We start from the raw sequence: 18,949 nt of genomic DNA on the forward strand, positions 1-18,949 counted from the left end.
TAGTGTAGAAAGAAGCGTCTTTTCTTTCCTACCTCTTCACTGGTTGCATGTAAAGGTCTGTAACTTAGCTTCTCTCTCCAAAGAAAAGGAAAATTAGGATGCAACACAAGTACAATTTAAGAATCTGAATGTCCAAGCACTGCCCTTCTTAACAGCTTATACCTGTGACTACCAGTTAATGGAGATTTATAAAGTCATGTCAACCTGGTTTTGATGAAGCACAGGACAGCTACTGACTCACAAGTTTGAATACAACAAAAACCATACAGTGGCCCTGGTAATTTGTATATTCATGATTAACCATCAAAGACAAAACAACTTTGGAAATGGGTGATCTCACAGCATTTTTATGTTTCTATCTGAAAGTCAGCTGTACTGAGAAATTTTACTTTTGTAGAAAAAAAATTGGAATATAAACCAAAAGTACCAGCAAGATATAAGCAGAATGCAAAACATTATTTAAACAGCCAAAATCACATGAAACATTAGGTTGTTTTGAATTTTAATTTTACGTATTCTTCAGAAGACATTCCTGACAGAAATGTAGATCTAAAAATGTTAATATGGAAAGACTACAGACAAAATTTCACACACATGAAATGTTAATTTCATAAGCTGACATCAACAGCAAGTAACTGCTCAGAAGACACAGAAAGGAATTTTAGAGGACAGCTAAGTGAGGCAAATAAAAAGCATTTGCAAGGGCTGCTTCCTGACCCTTTTTGCTATGGAGTGCATCACATCTATCTAGCACCTTACACAGTAACTGTGCAAGTACATGAAATCTACTGCTACAATCTTCATCTCACGCTGGTTTACCTTCCTTTTCATTTGCACTGTCAACTGAAAATCCATCTAAGATGGTCCAAGTATCCCATGTTACAATCTGCACTTTCAGGATTGAAGCAAGGCATAAGGAAATGGAGGGCACATGCAATTAGAGGATATTAGCCAAGGCAAAATCTCTCTTGCCTTGAATTGCTACAATACAAATATCCACAATATGAACATTCAGACAAAGTTTTAGACAAGAATTTGTATGGTTTAATATGCTAAAATGTATTTTTAAAATCTGGGGAAAACATAATTTGTAAACTGAAGTTTTTAATATGGTTAAAATGTTCACGTGTCTATCACATCATAAAAGCTGAATGCCTGCATGAATTCAGTAAAGTATTAAAATATTAAAAGTATATATATAGTAATATATATTAAAAATTATTAAAAGTATTAAAAATATTAAAAAGTATTAAAAGTATTAAAAGTAAAAAATATTTTAAAAGTATTAAAAATATTAGAAGTGTATATATATATATATATATAAAGTATTAAAAATTTTTAAGTCTCTGACATTGCTGCTTTTATGAAATTCCTATCTTTGAAACAACAACACTCAAGTAAGCTGGTTGGTCCCTTAGAAATACAGAATTAATCCTGGAAACAAGGTTATGATGATGACTGAATTATTGTCATCGGAGTGTAACAATATGCAACCAAGCAGGTGAATTGGCCTATTTCAAGTCAACTACAACCTACAACACTTTATTTCCCTGTAAGGGATGCAGTAACACAGACCACAAAGTTCCTGTGGACTTCTGTGCAAATGTACCTGGAGAATATCACCTTATTATAGTCTTCCCAAGATGGTTTTCTATCTAACTGCTCCTTACTGAATATCATGCCTATACTATAGCTGCCTTTACATAAACCTAATTAAAATAAAATTATAAAGAAATGCAGATTGTATTAAAACATCTGAAATATGTGAACAATTACGAACAGGTGACAAGATATGTATGGAAATGGTTTGCTATGGAAATCATAGCAGGTGCTCTAAATGGTACCAAAAGACAGTAACACCCACAAAAAAATGCTAATTTTTGAGCAGTTATGGTTTTAAACATACTATAAAAACTTAAATAGTAATAAAAAGCTCTTTGTTTCAGTTTGAATTTCTAATCTTCTCTGTGGGGTCTTTTTCACAGTTTATGAACTCAAACATCTTGGTTAGCAGCCAAAGCCACTCCCTTTTTTTCTTTCCTCCCCCATGAGCAGCCTGCTTAGTCTCCTGTGGAGAGACCGTGGATACTTCCTCCAGGCCTAACCACACTCAAAATTTCTTACAGCTCCCAAGTTAGACCTTCAATTGCCTTTTATTTTATTGTTGAATACTTCCTCTAGCGCTTCTTCACGGGGACAATGTAACTGGACAGGAAAAACAGATGGTAATGAACTGACAGCATTCTCCTGCACACTGGCTGCTGGGTAAGGTAGAATTCAGGAGTTAAGTTATGACTGGGAAGAAGAGTGTGGGAAAGATTATTTTAAGGTTTATTTTGGGTTTATGTCTCATTATGCTACTCTGATTTGATTGGTAATAAATTAAACCAATTTCCCCAGGCTGAGTCTGGTTCTGCCCATGACAGGAGCCAGTGAGGGATCTCTCCCTGCTCTCATTTCAGCCCATGTGCCTTTTGTTATACTTTCTCTTTGCTGTCCAGCTGAGGAGTGATAGAGCAGCTTTGGTGGGTACCTGGTGCCCAGCCAGGGTCAGCCCACCTCCCAGCTGTGGTGAAAGCCCTGACTTCATGAGCACTTCACAGAAATTACCTTTTGTGCAGCAAGATGGAGAGCGGTCCTTCGGCTGCGATCCGCTCTGTTAACATCAGCTCCAGCCTTCAGCAAAGCCTCTGCACAGTCCAGCCTGTCAGCCAGCACACAGTACATAAGGGGAGTTCTTCCAAACTGGTCCTCTTTATCTTTCAGCTCAGAGTTTCCTGAAAAAACCAAAACAAAGCACCCATTTAAACCAGTGAAGTATATCAGTATCTAGCTAAAAGCAGTACTTTTTAATTAAAAAGTCATCTTACTATAATATGAACAGCAGGTATCTCATTATAATGTGACTAGGCTGAACAAAAACTGGAGTATGTGATGAACTCAAAGTCATTACATTCTGTCCTACTTTTACTTGGCAGTTACAGAATATTTCAAAATACATTTGCAGAAAAAAAGGACATTCAGAAAACATTAGTTCCATGAATACACCTTCAACCAGTAAGATTCTGCAGTGGCATAACTATAAATAATTTTCAAATAGTTACATCAATCCCAGCTGCACAGATTAGTTTAAAAAATAAAGAAGCCAAATAGACGTCCTGAAACCTGTAAACACTGTAGCTAAAACAAACTTTGAAGCCTACTCACAGTAATGTTTATTTTAAAAGCATAAACATCAATATTACATCAATACCATCATTTACTTCAGGGTGCCTTACAATATGGACACTACTAAAATAGTTCTCAAGCTTTATTGAATTGATAAGGTTAATAAGGCAGTAATCTCAGATCCTGTTAAAAAAAGTCAAAACACTATTCCTACTCACAGTCCAAAAAACCCTCCAAACAAAGCCGTTTCACTATAAAGTTTCGTATTTCTATGATGCCATCACATAAAGGCAAGCACCTTTAACTTCATGGCTGTCAACTACCCCACACATCCAGATTCTCCAAGGGAGAACCATTGTCTACAATTACCCAAGGAACATTGAATTTTACAGGCAAGTTAGTTTTGCTTTTTAATTATTCCTTTGTCCGCATGACTGTTGATGCCTCAAAAGCACTCCAGCAGAGGCATGCTGCTTCTTTACACAGTCATTGCTCTCCCTCAGCATACTACACTTATCTACATATCCAGTAATTTTATTCTTAATTATAATTTCTATTGATTCACCCAGAAGAAGAATCAAGGAGATTAAATATGAATCAAGGGGAATATAAAGAATTAAAATTCATTCCCTACCAATCAAGCCACTTAGAAAAAACACTGTCAAGTAGGATATTGCCAGTTAGAGAAATAATTTACTCACTCAGTACATTTTTTAGTTCCTTTAAAACTGTATAGTGATTACCATGTCAATCACATGATTCACTATGTAACACTTTTTTTTGCCTTGAAAGTGTGATTTGCATTGAGAAAAGTATTTTTGCTCTGCAAAAAGTTTAAGAACATTTCCAAACTTTTCTGTGATGCAGATATAGAAAAATTCTTTTTATTCTTCAGCTGTGGACTTGTTTTCTCTGACTTCACCTTGACAACCCACTGGTTTTACAACTAATCTTGATGCCACTAGCAGTTGACTAAAAAACCAAAACAACAAACAAACAACCCCCAAAAAATCCCACAAAAAGTCTTCTACTGGTGTCACCATCATATTTTCTGAAAAATCCCCTTGCCCAGGATTCTTCTCCTGGGAAGCTGAGAAGCCTCAGACGAAAAGGAAAACAATATTATCTCATTGGCTTCTCCTGTGTTTTGCTGCTTTGAAATGTGGTTTGGAGATGGTTTATCCAGCAGGTGGTTGTTTATCCAGCAGGTGGTTGTTTGATTGGTTTCATGTGAATTGTTTTAACTTAATGACCAATCATGGTCAGGCTGTGTTGGGACTCTGGAAGGAGTCACGAGTTTTTCATTATTATCTTTTAGTCCTCTGTCTGCACACTTTCTCTATTCTTTAGTATAGTTTAGTATACCATAATATAATATAATATAGCATAATATAACATAACACATAACACAACAATATAATAAATTAGCCTTCTAAGAACATGGAGTCAGATTCATCTTTCCTTCCTGCCATGGGGAACCCAGAAATAGCACATACTGGTTTACATCTAGCTTTCTCAAGAACAGGCTGGTTTCTGGACACCTTTTTGCATTATAATACTCACCTTCATACTGCTGTTTAGCCTGCTCCTCTGCATACACTGTGGTCCCAAGCAGGATTTAACATGTCACTGTTCCCAACCAACAAGCCAGATTCTCTAATAACTATGTTCATTCAGGTGCTCTTCCAGTGTCAGTTCAACATGCTCACTTAGACATCACTAAACCACATTTCACTGCTAAGTGTAAACATAACCTCAACAGTGTCTTAAATTGCTTGAAGCTGATGGGACTAGAACAAATATACTAAGAGAAATACACAAACATTCATTTCTTCACATGGGCTTATGCTCAGATAATGTTGATTCTTAAATCAGCAGTGTCCAAAACCAGCACCTTTCTCTGAAATTCCAGTTCCCCTTCTGTTACAGAATGTCAGAGGATACATATATATATATATACACACACACAAAAGATTTAGAGGCTAAACACAAACAAAAATGGCCTAAAGCTCAAATGCAACATAACTAAGCAGAGCAACAGATATCTATGTTCATTTTCAGTTCCCAAAAAGTGATGTAGCTGATGACAAAGAGTTTCCATGACTGCATACAGTCTGAGGGAAAAATGAGCAAGAGCCTCAAAACTTAATGCCAGTAATTTGCCTGGAGCTCCTGCACTATTTTTGAAGGTAAAGAAACAATCTTCAGCTAGCAGTAGATTTTCTCCTGTTGTTTACCAGGGCTCTGTAAGGCCCTTAGAATGGTTAAAATCCTATAAGCATTTCCCTAAAAGGGTGTCTTTGTGCTCAGGCTAAGAGACAGGACAAGGGCTAGGAGCTACCATATCACCATCAGGTACTAAGGGGAGATTAAGCTGATGAAAGTCACTAGCCACAGCACCTTGTGAACTTCACAGCTGCAGCAAATTGCCATTTCTGCAATCAAGAAAGCACAGGCAGCCTTCAAAACGTTCATATTTAGGTATCTAGGATACCTAAAATGTGCTTTGGCAAAAATAATTTCTCTTCACATACCTGCCTAATAAAGAAATTTTAGATCCATTCCCTTTTAGAATAAAAGTCCTCAGCCCACCAGAATATGCATTCCATAAGCTTATTGCCAACAGAGATCATGATCACAACGGAATCCAGGGCCCAAGTCCAAAATTTAACTCTCATAGCTGTGCTTCATCACTTCCTCACACTCCATGCAAACAGTCATATCAGACTCTTAACATTTCTATGCATTCTTCAAACCAGAAAAGGAGAAAAGGCAGCAGGAGGGTGTGAATTCTCCCTAATTATTAAAAGACAGACCATTTCTTGTCACTTGCGAGAATCTTGCCTGCTGCATGACCTCAGATTTGTCCTACCTCCCACAATGTAGAACAGGCAACAGAGAAGTAGAGAGTAGGATCAAACAATAGCACACAACTGCATATTTGTAGCCCATAGCTCAGTTAAAATTTACAATGAAACATCACATCAGAGATTTAGAAGCATTTAGATGCAAGCAATGCATGATAAGGGCTTTAGAATGAGGAGCTGGACTGAACAGACACTTCAGTATAATGATTATTATAATCATTATTTTCTTCTTTTAAACAATTAAAACAATTAGATGCCTCTTCCCAAGGCATAAAATGGAAAATGATCCTCCAAATACAAAATTAACTTTTGCTCACTTTTTCCCTAGGATCAAAATCATACAGATGGATTTTAACACTGAAATTCTATGCAATGCTAACAATTAGTACATTTCTCTTAGGATACTGGTTATACAATTAACACCTGGCATGTACTCTATGGCATTTAACCCACAAGCTTTATAGAAAGTCCTGTGATTAAGTATTAGCAGTGGTTAACTAGAGAGATACTTTGTTAGAAAGCCTCCTTTCTCTAAATAAATTTTCTACCTACCTTTGATTCTGTCTGTGTCTCTTTCTGGCACAGGGTGTCAAAAGGAACACATTATCCAGAACACACTGTATTATTTCAAACACCTGGTCCTTTAAAATTCATCCATACTCTAATTATACGCAAATAAAGCATCTATGTTTGTATACAGCCACACACACGCTCCACCAAGCTACAGATGGCAGAAGGAAAAATCACCTAAGAGGTCTGAGGGTGGCAAAGAGGCTGCTCCAAGAGACCATTTGGCCAGCCTCTATGCCCCTCCTATGTTAATAGCTGAACAGGGAAAGCATGAAGAGGAAAGTACTAATGAATTTAGGGACTAAAGGGTCCTCCCTGAAAGGAGGAGAAAGTCAGGACTGCCCACTGCTGCATCCACCTCTAGCTATGTATCCAAGATGCAGAGCTTGGCTGTATTAGAGAGGTGTTTTTAAGCAATCCAGCAGACACAACACTGGAGTACTGTCCTGAATTAGCTGCTGCTGCTGCTGAGTGCAGTCATGAAATTCAGTGAAAAGCACCAATTGCTCAATTTGCTTCGGGCATCAAGTTATATTTTAAACAGTGACTGGTAAACAGCTAAAAATATTACTTTAATGCATTCTTCTTCTGCTAGGCAATACATGAAGTTTTGGGTCGGTTTTTTTATTTTTTTCTTTTTGGTCCAGTTCTGGAAAAAGTAAGGTCTGTGTCATATCCTGTCAAAACATGGCAAAGCAGAAAAGCCAAATTTTGCTAGTACAGCAAATGCTACAAGGATTGTGCAGTTTTCTCTCCCATGCAAAAGCAAAACAGCATTTTTATCTTCTTACTGCATGATCATTGAAAGAAGAGCATTTTCCTTATCTGGTTCTAATGACTGTTTTGTGGTATGTTTGACAAGATGTACCAGCAACAAGAAATAAAATTTCTTTGATGTTTCCAAAAATATGTCTTTTGGCACTGAGTTAAACAAAAACACACTGAAGTTAGCAAACACTCTTTGTTGCTTCTTCAGAATTTGAAAGCCCACACTTTTTTCACCTCCACATGCAGGCAGAAGGGTTTTTTAGAAACTTGGATATTTAAAGCTACTTTGTAGTTGAATCTCACAGTTTTCTAGAAGTACCTCCATATCATCTGCTGTTTATAAAATGTTTTTAAAAAGAGCAAACAGATAGCATTAAAGGCAAACAGTATATGTTTGAAGCATTATATGACAAAATAAAGTTGAAGGCCCAACAAAAAAAAACTGTTTCAACAAGCGCAGCTTCTATAAAGTCAGTTCCCTCAAATGTGATCCTGTTGGAGTCAAATGAGTTCTATTATGTTTTGAGAAAATTAGATACACCTTGTAAAGAAGAGCCCCTTACTGCTTTCTGTGTTTTCTGTGCAGCTTGGACAACACATCCACACAAATCTTCACCTTGCCTTCAACACAGGTCAGCAGAAGATACATAAAGAAACCTGACTGCTGGTTTCATGCTGTTATCATTAAATCCTTTACACACATTAAAAGTAACAGTAAGTGGCATAAATACAGCCTGTGCTTCTTACTATTCCTCAGTCCTTCAAACCCTTGCTAAGCTCTGGGAATAGGATTTTCCAAAAAACACTGACCAAATAGAGCTTCTTCAGAATCACCTGGAATTGCATTTAATCAGAAGCTCTGAAAAATCCAAGTCTTCACCTATAATATGGCAGCCTTCCAAATATATGCAAGACTGGTTTTGGAACATAGAATATATACTGCTTTTAAAAACTATTAACCTGGAATGCCATACCATTCCTGAAGAGTAAGGGAAGGCAAAATACTGAGCTTTTTAATGGATATGCATTTTTTTTTTTTTTACTTCAGATTCAACAGCACTAGACACTCTCATTACTTTTAATTTCGTATGAGAAACACTGTCAGTCTATGAGAATCAAAGTAATAAATAAGGCTGGGCTCATTTTGTTAACACATACAACACAGTGACAAGACTTCAGAAACAATAATAAATTATCTGTAAAAACACATTTATCAAATTTCCCAAAAAGCAATTAAAAAAATTAAGCATTCGCAGCTGAAGTATTTCGGCACAAAGCACTTCTTCAGAACTTCAAATTCCCTGAAAGGAGTTCTATCACTAACCTATTTTCTATTTCACTTCACAAAGAAGTACCACTCAAAGGCAACAGGTACTAAAAAGTAAGAAAAATCAGTCATATTTTCAGGGCAACATTTATTCTAGAAGCACATATAACCAAGACATCAAAAGTATCTTAAAGATCAGAGCTGTAAGTTGAAACCAAAAAGCTTCAGTTCTGAAGTAATCCAAATGCATCTACAGTGAAAACATTTACCTGCTATTAGCTTTTGGAGGGTACTCTTATCTCCATTAACAGCAGCAGCATGCACTTCAGACGCTAACGAGGAACCACTGAAGAGGCAGTTTGCTGAAATATTCATACTCTTTCAAGGTATTACTGTAGGTCACATCTGTGCCACCAACATTTTTTGTAGATATTCAGTTCTAGAAAAAACCCAAAACCACATTAATAACACAGAATTATTTTCATGATGAGTCATTAACGTTATTCAAACAATGCTAAAGAGAATAAACTTCTGTTAAAAACAGAAAAGAACACAGGTTTTATCAGTGAATTAAATCTACCGCTAGCCAAAATTCACCAGAAAAAAAGCCTGCATTAAGAAATATATACCTATATATTGTAGTTTCATTGCCTTAAACACAAATTTCAGTCCATAAGCTTTGCCAAAGTCTGTAAAGTGTTTCTGTGCAAATCAAACAGACTGTTCTTCAGAGTAGACATGCATTGCTTTAATTCAGTAACCAATAAAGTTAGTTATCAAGTATCAACTTATTATAGTCCTGCATATAGAATCACAGAATCCTGAACTGGAACGGACACACTGGTACCACTGAACAATGGACACTTCTGGCCCTGCACTGAGCATGCCCAAGAGTCACCCCATGTGCCCCAGAGTGCTGTCTAAACACTTTTTGAACCCTGTCAGGCTGCTGCTGTGACTACTTGCATGGAGAGCCTGTTCCAGTGCCCAAGCATGCTCTGGGTGAAGAACCTTTTCCTAATATCCAACCTAAACCTCCTTTGACACAATTCCAAGCCATTCCCTCGGGTCCTGTCACTGGCAACCACAGAGAAGACATGAGTGTCTGCCCTCGTCCTCTCCTCACAAGGAAGTTGTGACTGCAATGAAGTCTCCCCTCAGTCTCCTCTTCTCCAGGCTGAACAGACCAAGGGACCTCAGCTGCTCAAGGCCCTTCATCATATTTATAGCCTTCCTCTGGACACTCTCTAATGGCTTAATATCCTTCCTATATGGTGGCACCCAGAACAGCCCCCAGCACTGGAGGTGAGGCTGCCCCAGCTCAGAGCAGAGCAGGACAATCCTCTCCCTTTCCCGGCTGGTGATGCTGTGCCTGATGCCCCCAGGACACACCTGGCCCTCCTGGCTGCCAGGGCAGTGGTGACTCAGGTTCAACTTCCCACTGACCCCTTTCCATGGCACTGCTCTCCAGCATCTCACTCTCAGTCTGTCCAAGCACTCAGGTGCAGAATCTGACACTTTGCCTCATTAAACCTCACATAGCTGGTGATTGCCCAGGCCCCTGACTTGTTGAGCTCTCTCCACAGAGCCTCTTTGCCCTAGAGGGAGATAACAGCTCCTCCCAATTTTGTATCATTTGCAAACTTGTTTAGCATCCCTTCCAGTTGCACATCCAAGTCAATAATGAAGAAATTGAAAATCACAGGGCTGAAGATGGAGCCCTGCAGAGCCCTACTAGTGACAGGTCCCCAGTCTGATGTCACCCCATTGTGCCCGACCCATGAGCCAGTCTCTTCCATCACATGACCTGTTTATCCAGTTGTGTGTTGGACATTTTGTCCAGGAGGATATTGAGAGACAGTACTGAAAGCTTCACTGAAATCCAAAGAGATTCCATCAACTGATTCCATCACCTGACCTTACTTCTATTGTGCATACATCTTGGTTTTTTTCCATTAGCTCCAAAGGAAGATGCCTGGTAAGCCAAGCCAGCTTTCTACCTCGAGTGCTTGACCTCTGACCTTTTGGAATTGCCAGCCCCTGTGCCCTTAGGAGGTGATGCTCAAGAAGTGATCAGCACTCATGGACCCCAGCACCTTCACAAGCATTTTCTCACGGGATCTCACCATCTAGCTCCTCCATTTCCTTCACGTTTTACCTCTCAAAAAATAAACTAAAATAAAAGAAATCTAGGGGCAGCAGCACAAAATTCAGCAAATAGCAAAGAACTCAGTGAGGCACCAGAAACATCCCAATAACATCAACAATAATTTTTCCATAAAACTGACTGCATACAGAAGAGAATTAATAATGAAAAAATGTTAATAGTTTCCCGATGAAAGCAACAGTTCTGCATAAAGTGTTAGTAATTATACAGGTGAGAGAAGCAATCCATTACTTCTACAGCAATTCTTAGTAAAGTGTTATGATTCCATTGAATGGGCTAATTCTGCATCAGAGAAGTTCTGAAATATTAAGAGGGACTTGAAAAGGAAAACTTGTAACATTCCTCAGGTATTTTTCTCATATATATAACAAACAGATTGTATATATAACATATATAATATATATAACAAACAGGCTCCTGTCTGGAAGACTTGCTTGATAAAGATCCTCATTAACAAAAAAGTGAGACATAGCCAATAAAAAACCCATGAAATAATTAAAAGGTTTGCTTATAAAGTGCTACATAATTGGCAATATCTGTAATATGCATCATATTACTGGAATCAAGTAAATAATTCACTTTTCTTCTTTAAGCTAACATGTAGAAAAATATTAGACTTCTCAAGTCACTTAAAATGAAGGAACACTCACATGGACACCAAGACCTCTTCAAGGTGTGTGTGAAATTTTATACCAAGCACAATATTTTGTCATTTTTGCTTAACACAGCAAGAATTACATCACATTTCCACTCAGCAAAACATGAGGTTGTTAAAATTTAAACATGATAGCACAATCATGCTATCAAATTTTATTGATACTTTCCAAGTGAAGACTGAGCTTTGAAAAAACATCAAAGATTTTTCAAATGTGAGTTAGTGCACAAGATGTTCGTTCTACAGATCAAAGAGCACAAGTTCTTAAGGTAGTCATGGCAGAACAGATAAAAGACAAATTTCAATTTCAGACAATAAAAAATACATGACTTGCATGTATATCTACGTGAGTGAGAGTGTTTGCAGCTCATGAAACTGACAGGCCACGAGATCTTTGCAGGGCCACACAAAGTCTGAGTCTGTCAGGCTTTCTTTGAAACTAGGCGAGCCCTAACTTGAAAAAGGCTGATGTGAAGGATTTTCTTCTAAATGGCGTTACACCCGTCCCCCTCCTTATACTCGTGTGCATACTGGAAATGTGACAAACGCAAAGCGCAGCCTTCTGTCATCTTTTTGAGACAGCTCTGCAAGGTCGCAGAGCGTGCACGTATTCTGCAAGGTCCAAAGTTTTACTGGAAGAGAGCCGAGCCCTGAAGTTCGGGTGTTCTTCATTTTCAGCATTTACAGCTGAGGAAGCGACAGAAAGCGCAAATCTGTGGAAGCGCCAAGGGATAAACATCAACGATGACGCTCCACGCGAGCAGAAGTTTCCCAACCCGCCCAGCCCCGTCACACACACAGGCTTCCAGCACAAAGTTTCTTCCCAAACTCCGAGGACACGAATCCCACACGGAGCACAGTTCCTAAGCTCGCCTTCTCCTGTTCCCCATGCCAAACCCGCGTGTCCAGCCCTGGCTGAAGGCACAAGGCGGGATCCAAAGGAAACGCGGGCAGCCGCTGGGGGCTGGCACGGAGCGATCCAGAGCGGAAGAGGGTGCGGTGCCCCGGGACAGCCGCGCCACCACGGCGGGAAGGGTTAACCCTGCCTCGCCCAGGCCGCCTCCCTCTCGCCTTCCTTCCTCCCCTCCCTTCTCCCCAGCCCGGCGCTGCAGCTGCGCCCCGTAACTCACCTCCACCCCGCCCTTCTCCTCATCGCGCCGCCGCCTCCAGGCGCCGCCCCGCGGGCAGCCCCGGTGCGCTCTGGGTTCCACGCCTCCTCTCCCGCTCGTTCTCTCTCTGTCTCCCCTTTCCTTCCTCCTCCTCCGCGCCCTCCCCTTCCCGGAACTACGCTTCCCGGCGTGCCCCGGGAGCGCGCGGCGGAGCGCGGGCCCCGCGGTGGAACTTGCCCGGGTGTTTCCTGGCGACGGGGGAAGTGCAGGAGCCGCCGCCGCCGCGGAGAGTGGGAGCCGCGCTTCTCCCCTCCCCGCTCCCGGCCGCCCGATCTACCATGAGACCCGCCATCTTCCCGCTCCTGCCTGACCCTGGCTGCCTCCTACTCCTCCTGGTAAAAGCCGCCGGCCCCCCGCTGCCCTTCCCTTCCCTTCCCCGCGCCGGCTCGGGCAGGGCGGCGCTGGGGTGGCCGGCGGGCCCCGCTCGGGGCTCCTCTCTCGCTCCCCTCCCCCGCCCAGCAGGTGCCGGCGGCCGGCAAGGAGGGAGAGAGGCCGGGAGGGAGGGAGCGGCCCCGGCGGCGGGGCCCGGCGGTGTGGCCGAGGCCGATAGGCTGCGCGCACGGGGTGGGGCCGCGGCAGGGCCCGGGCCCGGGGCAGTGTCCGGGCGGGCGGCGCGGCCTGGGCCCGGCTCTGGGGGTGCCGGAGGCGGCGGGAACGGCCGTAACGGGGCCGCCTCTGCAGCCCCCCGAGAGAGGCTGTGGCCGGGGAGGGCGGCCTCCTCTGCCAGGGCGGGAGGACGCGGTGGTCCTCAGCTGCGCCAGGGGAGGTGTAGGTGGGACGGGAGGAGGAATCTCTCCACAGCAAGGGCCCTTAGACACTGGAGTGGGCTGCCCGCGGAGGTGGTGGAGTCACCGTCCCTGGAGATGTTCAGGAATGACTGGATGTGGCACTTGGTGCCGTGCTCTAGTTGACACGGTGGTGTTGGGTCATAGGTTGAGCTCGATTATCTCAGAGGCCCTTTCCAGCCTCATTGATTCTGTGATCTTTGGTTGACAGACTACAGCATTTTTTTTTCTTAGGCTTTTTTTAGGCTGGCATTACATGCATGACCTAAGCCACCTTCCAGCTTTGCCAGTACACAAATGCAATCATTGATGTGTGTGTTTTGTGGAGATAACTTGCTTGCCCTATAGTTCTTTTTTTTTTTTTTTTTTTTTTTTTTAAAGAAAGAGGAACCAGTCTGCTGTGGTGATTCATTCTTACTTTTCCAGAGATATATTGGGTCAGATTCTGGACCTCTCATAATATAAGTGACTTGCAGAACTAAGGGGGACTTGTGTGAATGAAATGAATTTTAGTAGGATTTTTCTCTTAAGATACCAAGGATTTTAGTCTATCTATTTTAAACATGTGGAAGAATAAGATGGGCCAGAAAAATAAAGAATAATTGGAGGTAATGGTAGATAGAACTCTAGAAGTCCAAGGAAGTATACTGAGTAATATAGCTGCTAATGAATGGATGAACTGGTTAGGAATGTGAGGACACTTCTGTAATGAACAGTACAAGTATTCATTATCCCTTTGAAATGCGCCCTTCTAGCTGGGTAAGTCTGGGTAAAATAGTATGAACTTGCTGTCATTTCAGGGTTAGAAAACACATGTCGTTGGTAGGGTTTGAAAAAACACTTCTGAAATGTTTATATATAGATGGCAATAGCATGCTAAAAGACTTTATGAGAGACTGAAGTTAGGAACCTCATACTTTTCAGTCATCTGTGTATTAAGACAATATTGCTTATGTGCTAGATTGGTTTTCACTATTGTTTTACATACAGACTAATGAGCAAAACCAAGGAGCATGTACTGTTCAAAGACACCATGGAATGTGTCCATTAAATAGACAGCTACAAATTTGAAAAAGTGGGTGGAAGTCAGTGAGTTTTTCTTTCTTCATGGCACAGTTGATCAATACAAGTTAAATATGCATCAATAAGAATTATGTTTGCCAACAAAAAAGAAAACTAGCAGGAAATAGCTGCAACTATTGATCTGCAACTTCTCTGTATTTTGTCTGCTATTTCTTTGTGTATGTGTCATTTAAACCCATTTCTAATGTGGTTTAAAAGAATAGAATACATAAAACTTTAAGAAGAATATAGTTCATAGGTTTGGTTTTTTTTAAAAAATAAAATTAAATGCAATGTTATCTGTGTAATTATTCAGTGTCATTTTATCAGCCATGGTCCTGTGTTGTAAGATGCCTAGTTACATGAATCAAGCCAATGAATCATTCTTTTTAGTAGGCTTGTTAAAGGTTTTGGAAAAGTCGTTCCAAGCAGTCTGGGAGTGTGAGGGGATCCTCTTTCTTCAAAAGGGCTGAAAAAACTTTGCCTTGTTCAAAGAGGCCTCCCCTCACCTGACCGCAGCCTCCTGTGAAAAAACTTTGTGTGTTGTTTGTTTTCTTGTGATACTCAGTGTCCCTGATGTCCCTGAGATGTATCAGATAAGCTTTGAAGTTCCGGTAACTTTGTTTTTCTTGTTACCAACTGCCTGGAATACTTAAGACCAGCAGCGCAACTTGGCCTTCTGCTCCTCATCCAAAGGGTGTGCCACCTAACAGAGGCTCTTGGAGCATGGAATATTTTGTGGATAAGTGAATTTGTTAGTGTTACATCAGGGTTTCATAAGACAGAATACACACTGATATGTAGCTGTGAAAACGACTTGCTAAGCTGGTCTTGCTTAGTAGTAGCAATGAAGTTACCAGGAATTCTTTTGCAGACTTTTGGATAAGCATATTTCTTTTCCAGATGGGAATTTAATATGCTGCAAAAAAGAAGAAAAGATACAATGTCAAATCAAAATAAATTCTTTTGTCTAAAGTTTGACAGATCACTACACTTGTAGAGGGCTTTGTGTCTCATATTCTTCTTCTGTGCTAATATTCTTCTTCCCTGGTGTCACTGAAGTTTGGGTTGACAGGAGGGAGATTGCAGTACAAAGGGATACCTGCAGTCCCAGCAGGTATCTGGGGGGACTCTGACAACTCTGCCCTTCCAACTTTTCAGCATTGTACTGGGCTGCTGGGAGTTGAGAGGAAACTGGAGCAAGGACAGGGGAGGTGCAGGCTGGCACGACCCCCCTGCCTCAAGAGCTGAGTGAGGGGTGAGCAGTGCACAGCACAGACTGCAGAGGGTCCTGTACTGCTGCTTGTTTGCAAGACCAGAATAAGAGATGCACAGAAATGTCATGGGGCCCTTGGAGAGTGAGATGTTTCTGCCTTGTTGGTATGTTTCTTAATACTGGGCAGGACACATCTTTAAGATGAATCCAAGACAGTGGAATAAATGCTGATGGGAGAGTGGATCATCACATTGTCCCCTAAGGCAAGGTGTGGCTCTCTGGCTTTGCTCCATCATTCTGTACGTTTGCCTGTAGTTGCAGTCAGATATACTTTGCCTTTAAAGAGAATTCTAGAACAAGACACTGTTGCACATGCTTCTTCTGCATGTGTGTGAGAGGCACCTGTATTGCTCAGTGCTTCCCTGGGAGGCTCAGGCACAGTGCCCCTGAGCAAAAGCTGTGACTGGAGGAAACCACCAACGGATAGTGAGGGAAATGAAGAGGGAAGTTCCTAACTGGAAAAATACTGTAGGGTAATATTTTTGTTTCTTGTTTAACTGTCACTGCATTTCATGTCTTGATAACATGACACCAAGTACCCAAATAATGGCAGTAAAATTAAATAAAAATTGTCTTTTAACTTAGTGTTAAATGTGTAGTAGGTTGCCCAAGGAGAAGTTGAACTCTGTAAATTTTATGTCTGGACCATATAGCTGTGCATTTGCCTCTCTCTGCATTTGTATTAGAAAACTAAATTTGTAATTGAGACTGCTGCTCAAAATACCATATTCTGAATATGAGCATGAGTCAGAAATTGTAATTACAGGCAAAATTTAGGCCACTGTGCCTTATACAATGAAATGGGTTCCCTTCAAGGGTAGCACAGGACTTCTGAGTTGTCCATCATCTGCCATGATTTCTAAATGAAATAGCAGGTAACTGAGGAACATTCCTCTCTGGAGAGGGGAAGCAGGGGAGTCTTGAATTCCTGTGAAGACAGCTTGTATTCTTAGTGCTATGCTAGGCAAGTTTCCTGTTTGGAGTGCTCAGGAGTGAAGAGAGGAGAAACTGAACTGTTTCTGGGAACAGAAGACTCGAACAATGCTGGAAAATGTCTAAATGAGTTATTGATACTAAGATCTCAGAGATTGTGTTACTGGTGGCTGTGATGACACACTCCTTGCATTTTCCTTTGATATCTTTACTGTTCACTTCCATAATCTGCTTTGGTTTTTGTTTGGTTGGGTTTTTCATGGTTTTTTGGTAGGACAGTTTTCCTAAGCAAGAGACTGGTCCTTTAATTGCTTTCTCAAGAAAGCAGCATTACTATGTGGTTTAATCAAACCTACTTCATTTGAAAGACTTTACGATTATATGCTGCTTTCAGGAGAACCAATTTTTCACCTTGCAGACTCTTTTATAAGCCTCACTTGTATAGCTTCCAGATATTGTTTGCTTAAGGGGAGGGAATTGTCTCATGCATAAGGCAAGTGTACAAAAATGTATGCTGTAAATTTTATACCAGACCTTCTTCAGAACCTCTTCAGGAGAGTCTAGAGATAATTCAAAACCAAGTGCTTTAATAATGCTTTAAGTGGGTTTGGATGCATTAGCAGCAACTCGTTCATTATTCCCCCCACCCCATTTGAGAGTGAGTTCTCTCGTGGTTTAGAGGAGGAAACAAAGCAACATTTGGGGAGTAAGCAGAAGCAATACAGGGTGCAGAGATCAGAGCCTAGAGAATATTCTTCCAAAACTCCAAACTGGAGAAAGCTCCTGGAGAAGCGTGTTGTAGAGAATTAGGAAAAGAGGTGAGATCACATTTCCTTTTGAGTGTTCTGCCTTTACTCTTCTTTTCTCCTTGACATGTCTTCCTTTATCAGGAGCATCCTAACCATAGGTAGAAACACATGCAATTTTCTTTTGCAACACTTTTAGTAATGTCAAGTGCTCATATTGTCTAGTTAAAAAAAGTTCATAGATAAGATTTTAGAAGTTTGAATAGCTTTAATTTTATTTTCAAATTCATTGTCTCTCAGGTATTTCTTTTTACATTGTTAAGAGTTATTCTGCAAAGTTACTGCTATACTATAACACTATCTCAGAATGTTTTTTTCACTGCTGGTTGAGGATGCTCTGTTTTTCCAAGCCAGCTGTAGCACTGTTTCCACACTTTAGTAAAAGTGCCTTGCAAAAAGCAACAAGGCATATTGGAAGAGAATTCTATAATTTTTCCTATTTTTATATATGCTACTACTGAGAAACTGACTACCCTGGTAGTACATCCTTTATAGCTAAGAGCCATTCATGTCATTAAAACATGTGCAAAGTTCCAGTACTGTGTCTTCCAGAAAAGCACACGTGACTTGGAGCTTCTTCTAGTGAAGAAAGTGAGAGAACCAAAACCTGGAAGCTCCTTCACATGCCTGCACATAGACCTTTAATGGTAGTGATCCACAAGATCTGCTCTATGGGTGCTGATAGGACATAAAATGTTTTCTACAGTGGCACTAAGCAAAATGCAAAGTGCAGTGCTCTGTGCCTTAAACCATGTAGTGGTTGGAATGGTGAAAGCCTTGAGGATGCACACGGTTACCTGAAGGCAGGTGCTCTGGGCATACTTTCAGCAAATAACTGGTAATCATAGATGCAGCACAAGGCTTCTGCTGAACACAGTAAATCTGCTTTTCATCTGTTGTTGTTGTGGTAAATGTTCTAGGTTTCTTCCCTCCCTTGTTTCTTGATCTATGTTTGGCTTTGGCAAGAAAGCTTTGATGGAGAGGAGTATTAAGAGTCTCACTGTGTTTACCTGCTAGGATCAAGTTGTAGAGCTCTGTTTTTTTGGTTTTTTTTTTTGATTGCCACTAGAAGTTTGATCATTTAAATTTAAAGGACTTCTTAAAGTCATCTTACTCATATTACTCATAATACTGATATTACTCCCTGCTCAGTGCAAGACTAACTTGGATGGAATTGCTCAGGTTTTTTTTCCAATTGTCTTACAGAACTCCAAGGACGGAAGTTCTGCAACTTCTCTGGTCGCCTGATTTGGTGTTGAATCAAAGCTTTGTTGCAAGTTTTCTTTGAAAAGTCTGTCTGAAGGTGTGGATTGTCTGTTGTCTGTTGTCCTGTCACTGCATCTTTGGGAAGAGTCTGGCTCTGCCTTCTCTATAACCTCTGATTAGGTCGCTGGTAGCAACAGTAATAACTTTTCCTTAAGGGTGAACAAATGCAGCTGTCTCAGCCTCTCCTTGT

General features: G+C 40.8%; 2 protein-coding genes across 7 annotated transcripts in view; one reads left to right on the forward strand and one right to left on the reverse strand.

Annotated features, from left to right (window-relative positions):
• The window catches only part of INVS (inversin), an 83,893-nt gene extending 71,220 nt beyond the window's left edge, over positions 1 to 12,673 (reverse strand). For 3 of the 6 annotated variants that reach the window (XM_064705687.1, XM_064705689.1, XM_064705688.1), the window contains exons 1-3: positions 12,593 to 12,673; positions 8,910 to 9,079; positions 2,611 to 2,777 (exon numbers count right to left, since the gene is read on the reverse strand). In XM_064705687.1, coding sequence (XP_064561757.1) covers positions 2,611 to 2,777; positions 8,910 to 9,015 — 273 coding nt within the window. In that variant the 5' untranslated portion in view covers positions 9,016 to 9,079; positions 12,593 to 12,673. Of the gene's footprint in view, positions 1 to 2,610; positions 2,778 to 4,731; positions 4,900 to 6,587; positions 6,675 to 6,782; positions 6,796 to 8,909; positions 9,080 to 12,592 lie in introns of those variants that run through there. The other 3 variants (XM_064705691.1, XM_064705692.1, XM_064705690.1) reach the window with 3 other exon arrangements.
• Positions 12,614 to 18,949, forward strand: part of ERP44 (endoplasmic reticulum protein 44) — a 47,696-nt gene continuing 41,360 nt past the window's right edge. Inside the window, exon 1 of the mRNA XM_064705693.1 lies at positions 12,614 to 12,966. Within this exon, the coding sequence (XP_064561763.1) occupies positions 12,910 to 12,966 (57 nt within the window). The 5' untranslated portion in view covers positions 12,614 to 12,909. The remainder of the gene's footprint in view (positions 12,967 to 18,949) is intronic.

This window comes from Zonotrichia leucophrys, chromosome 2, assembly GCF_028769735.1.
Source record: "Zonotrichia leucophrys gambelii isolate GWCS_2022_RI chromosome 2, RI_Zleu_2.0, whole genome shotgun sequence".
Lineage (NCBI taxonomy): Eukaryota > Metazoa > Chordata > Aves > Passeriformes > Passerellidae > Zonotrichia > Zonotrichia leucophrys.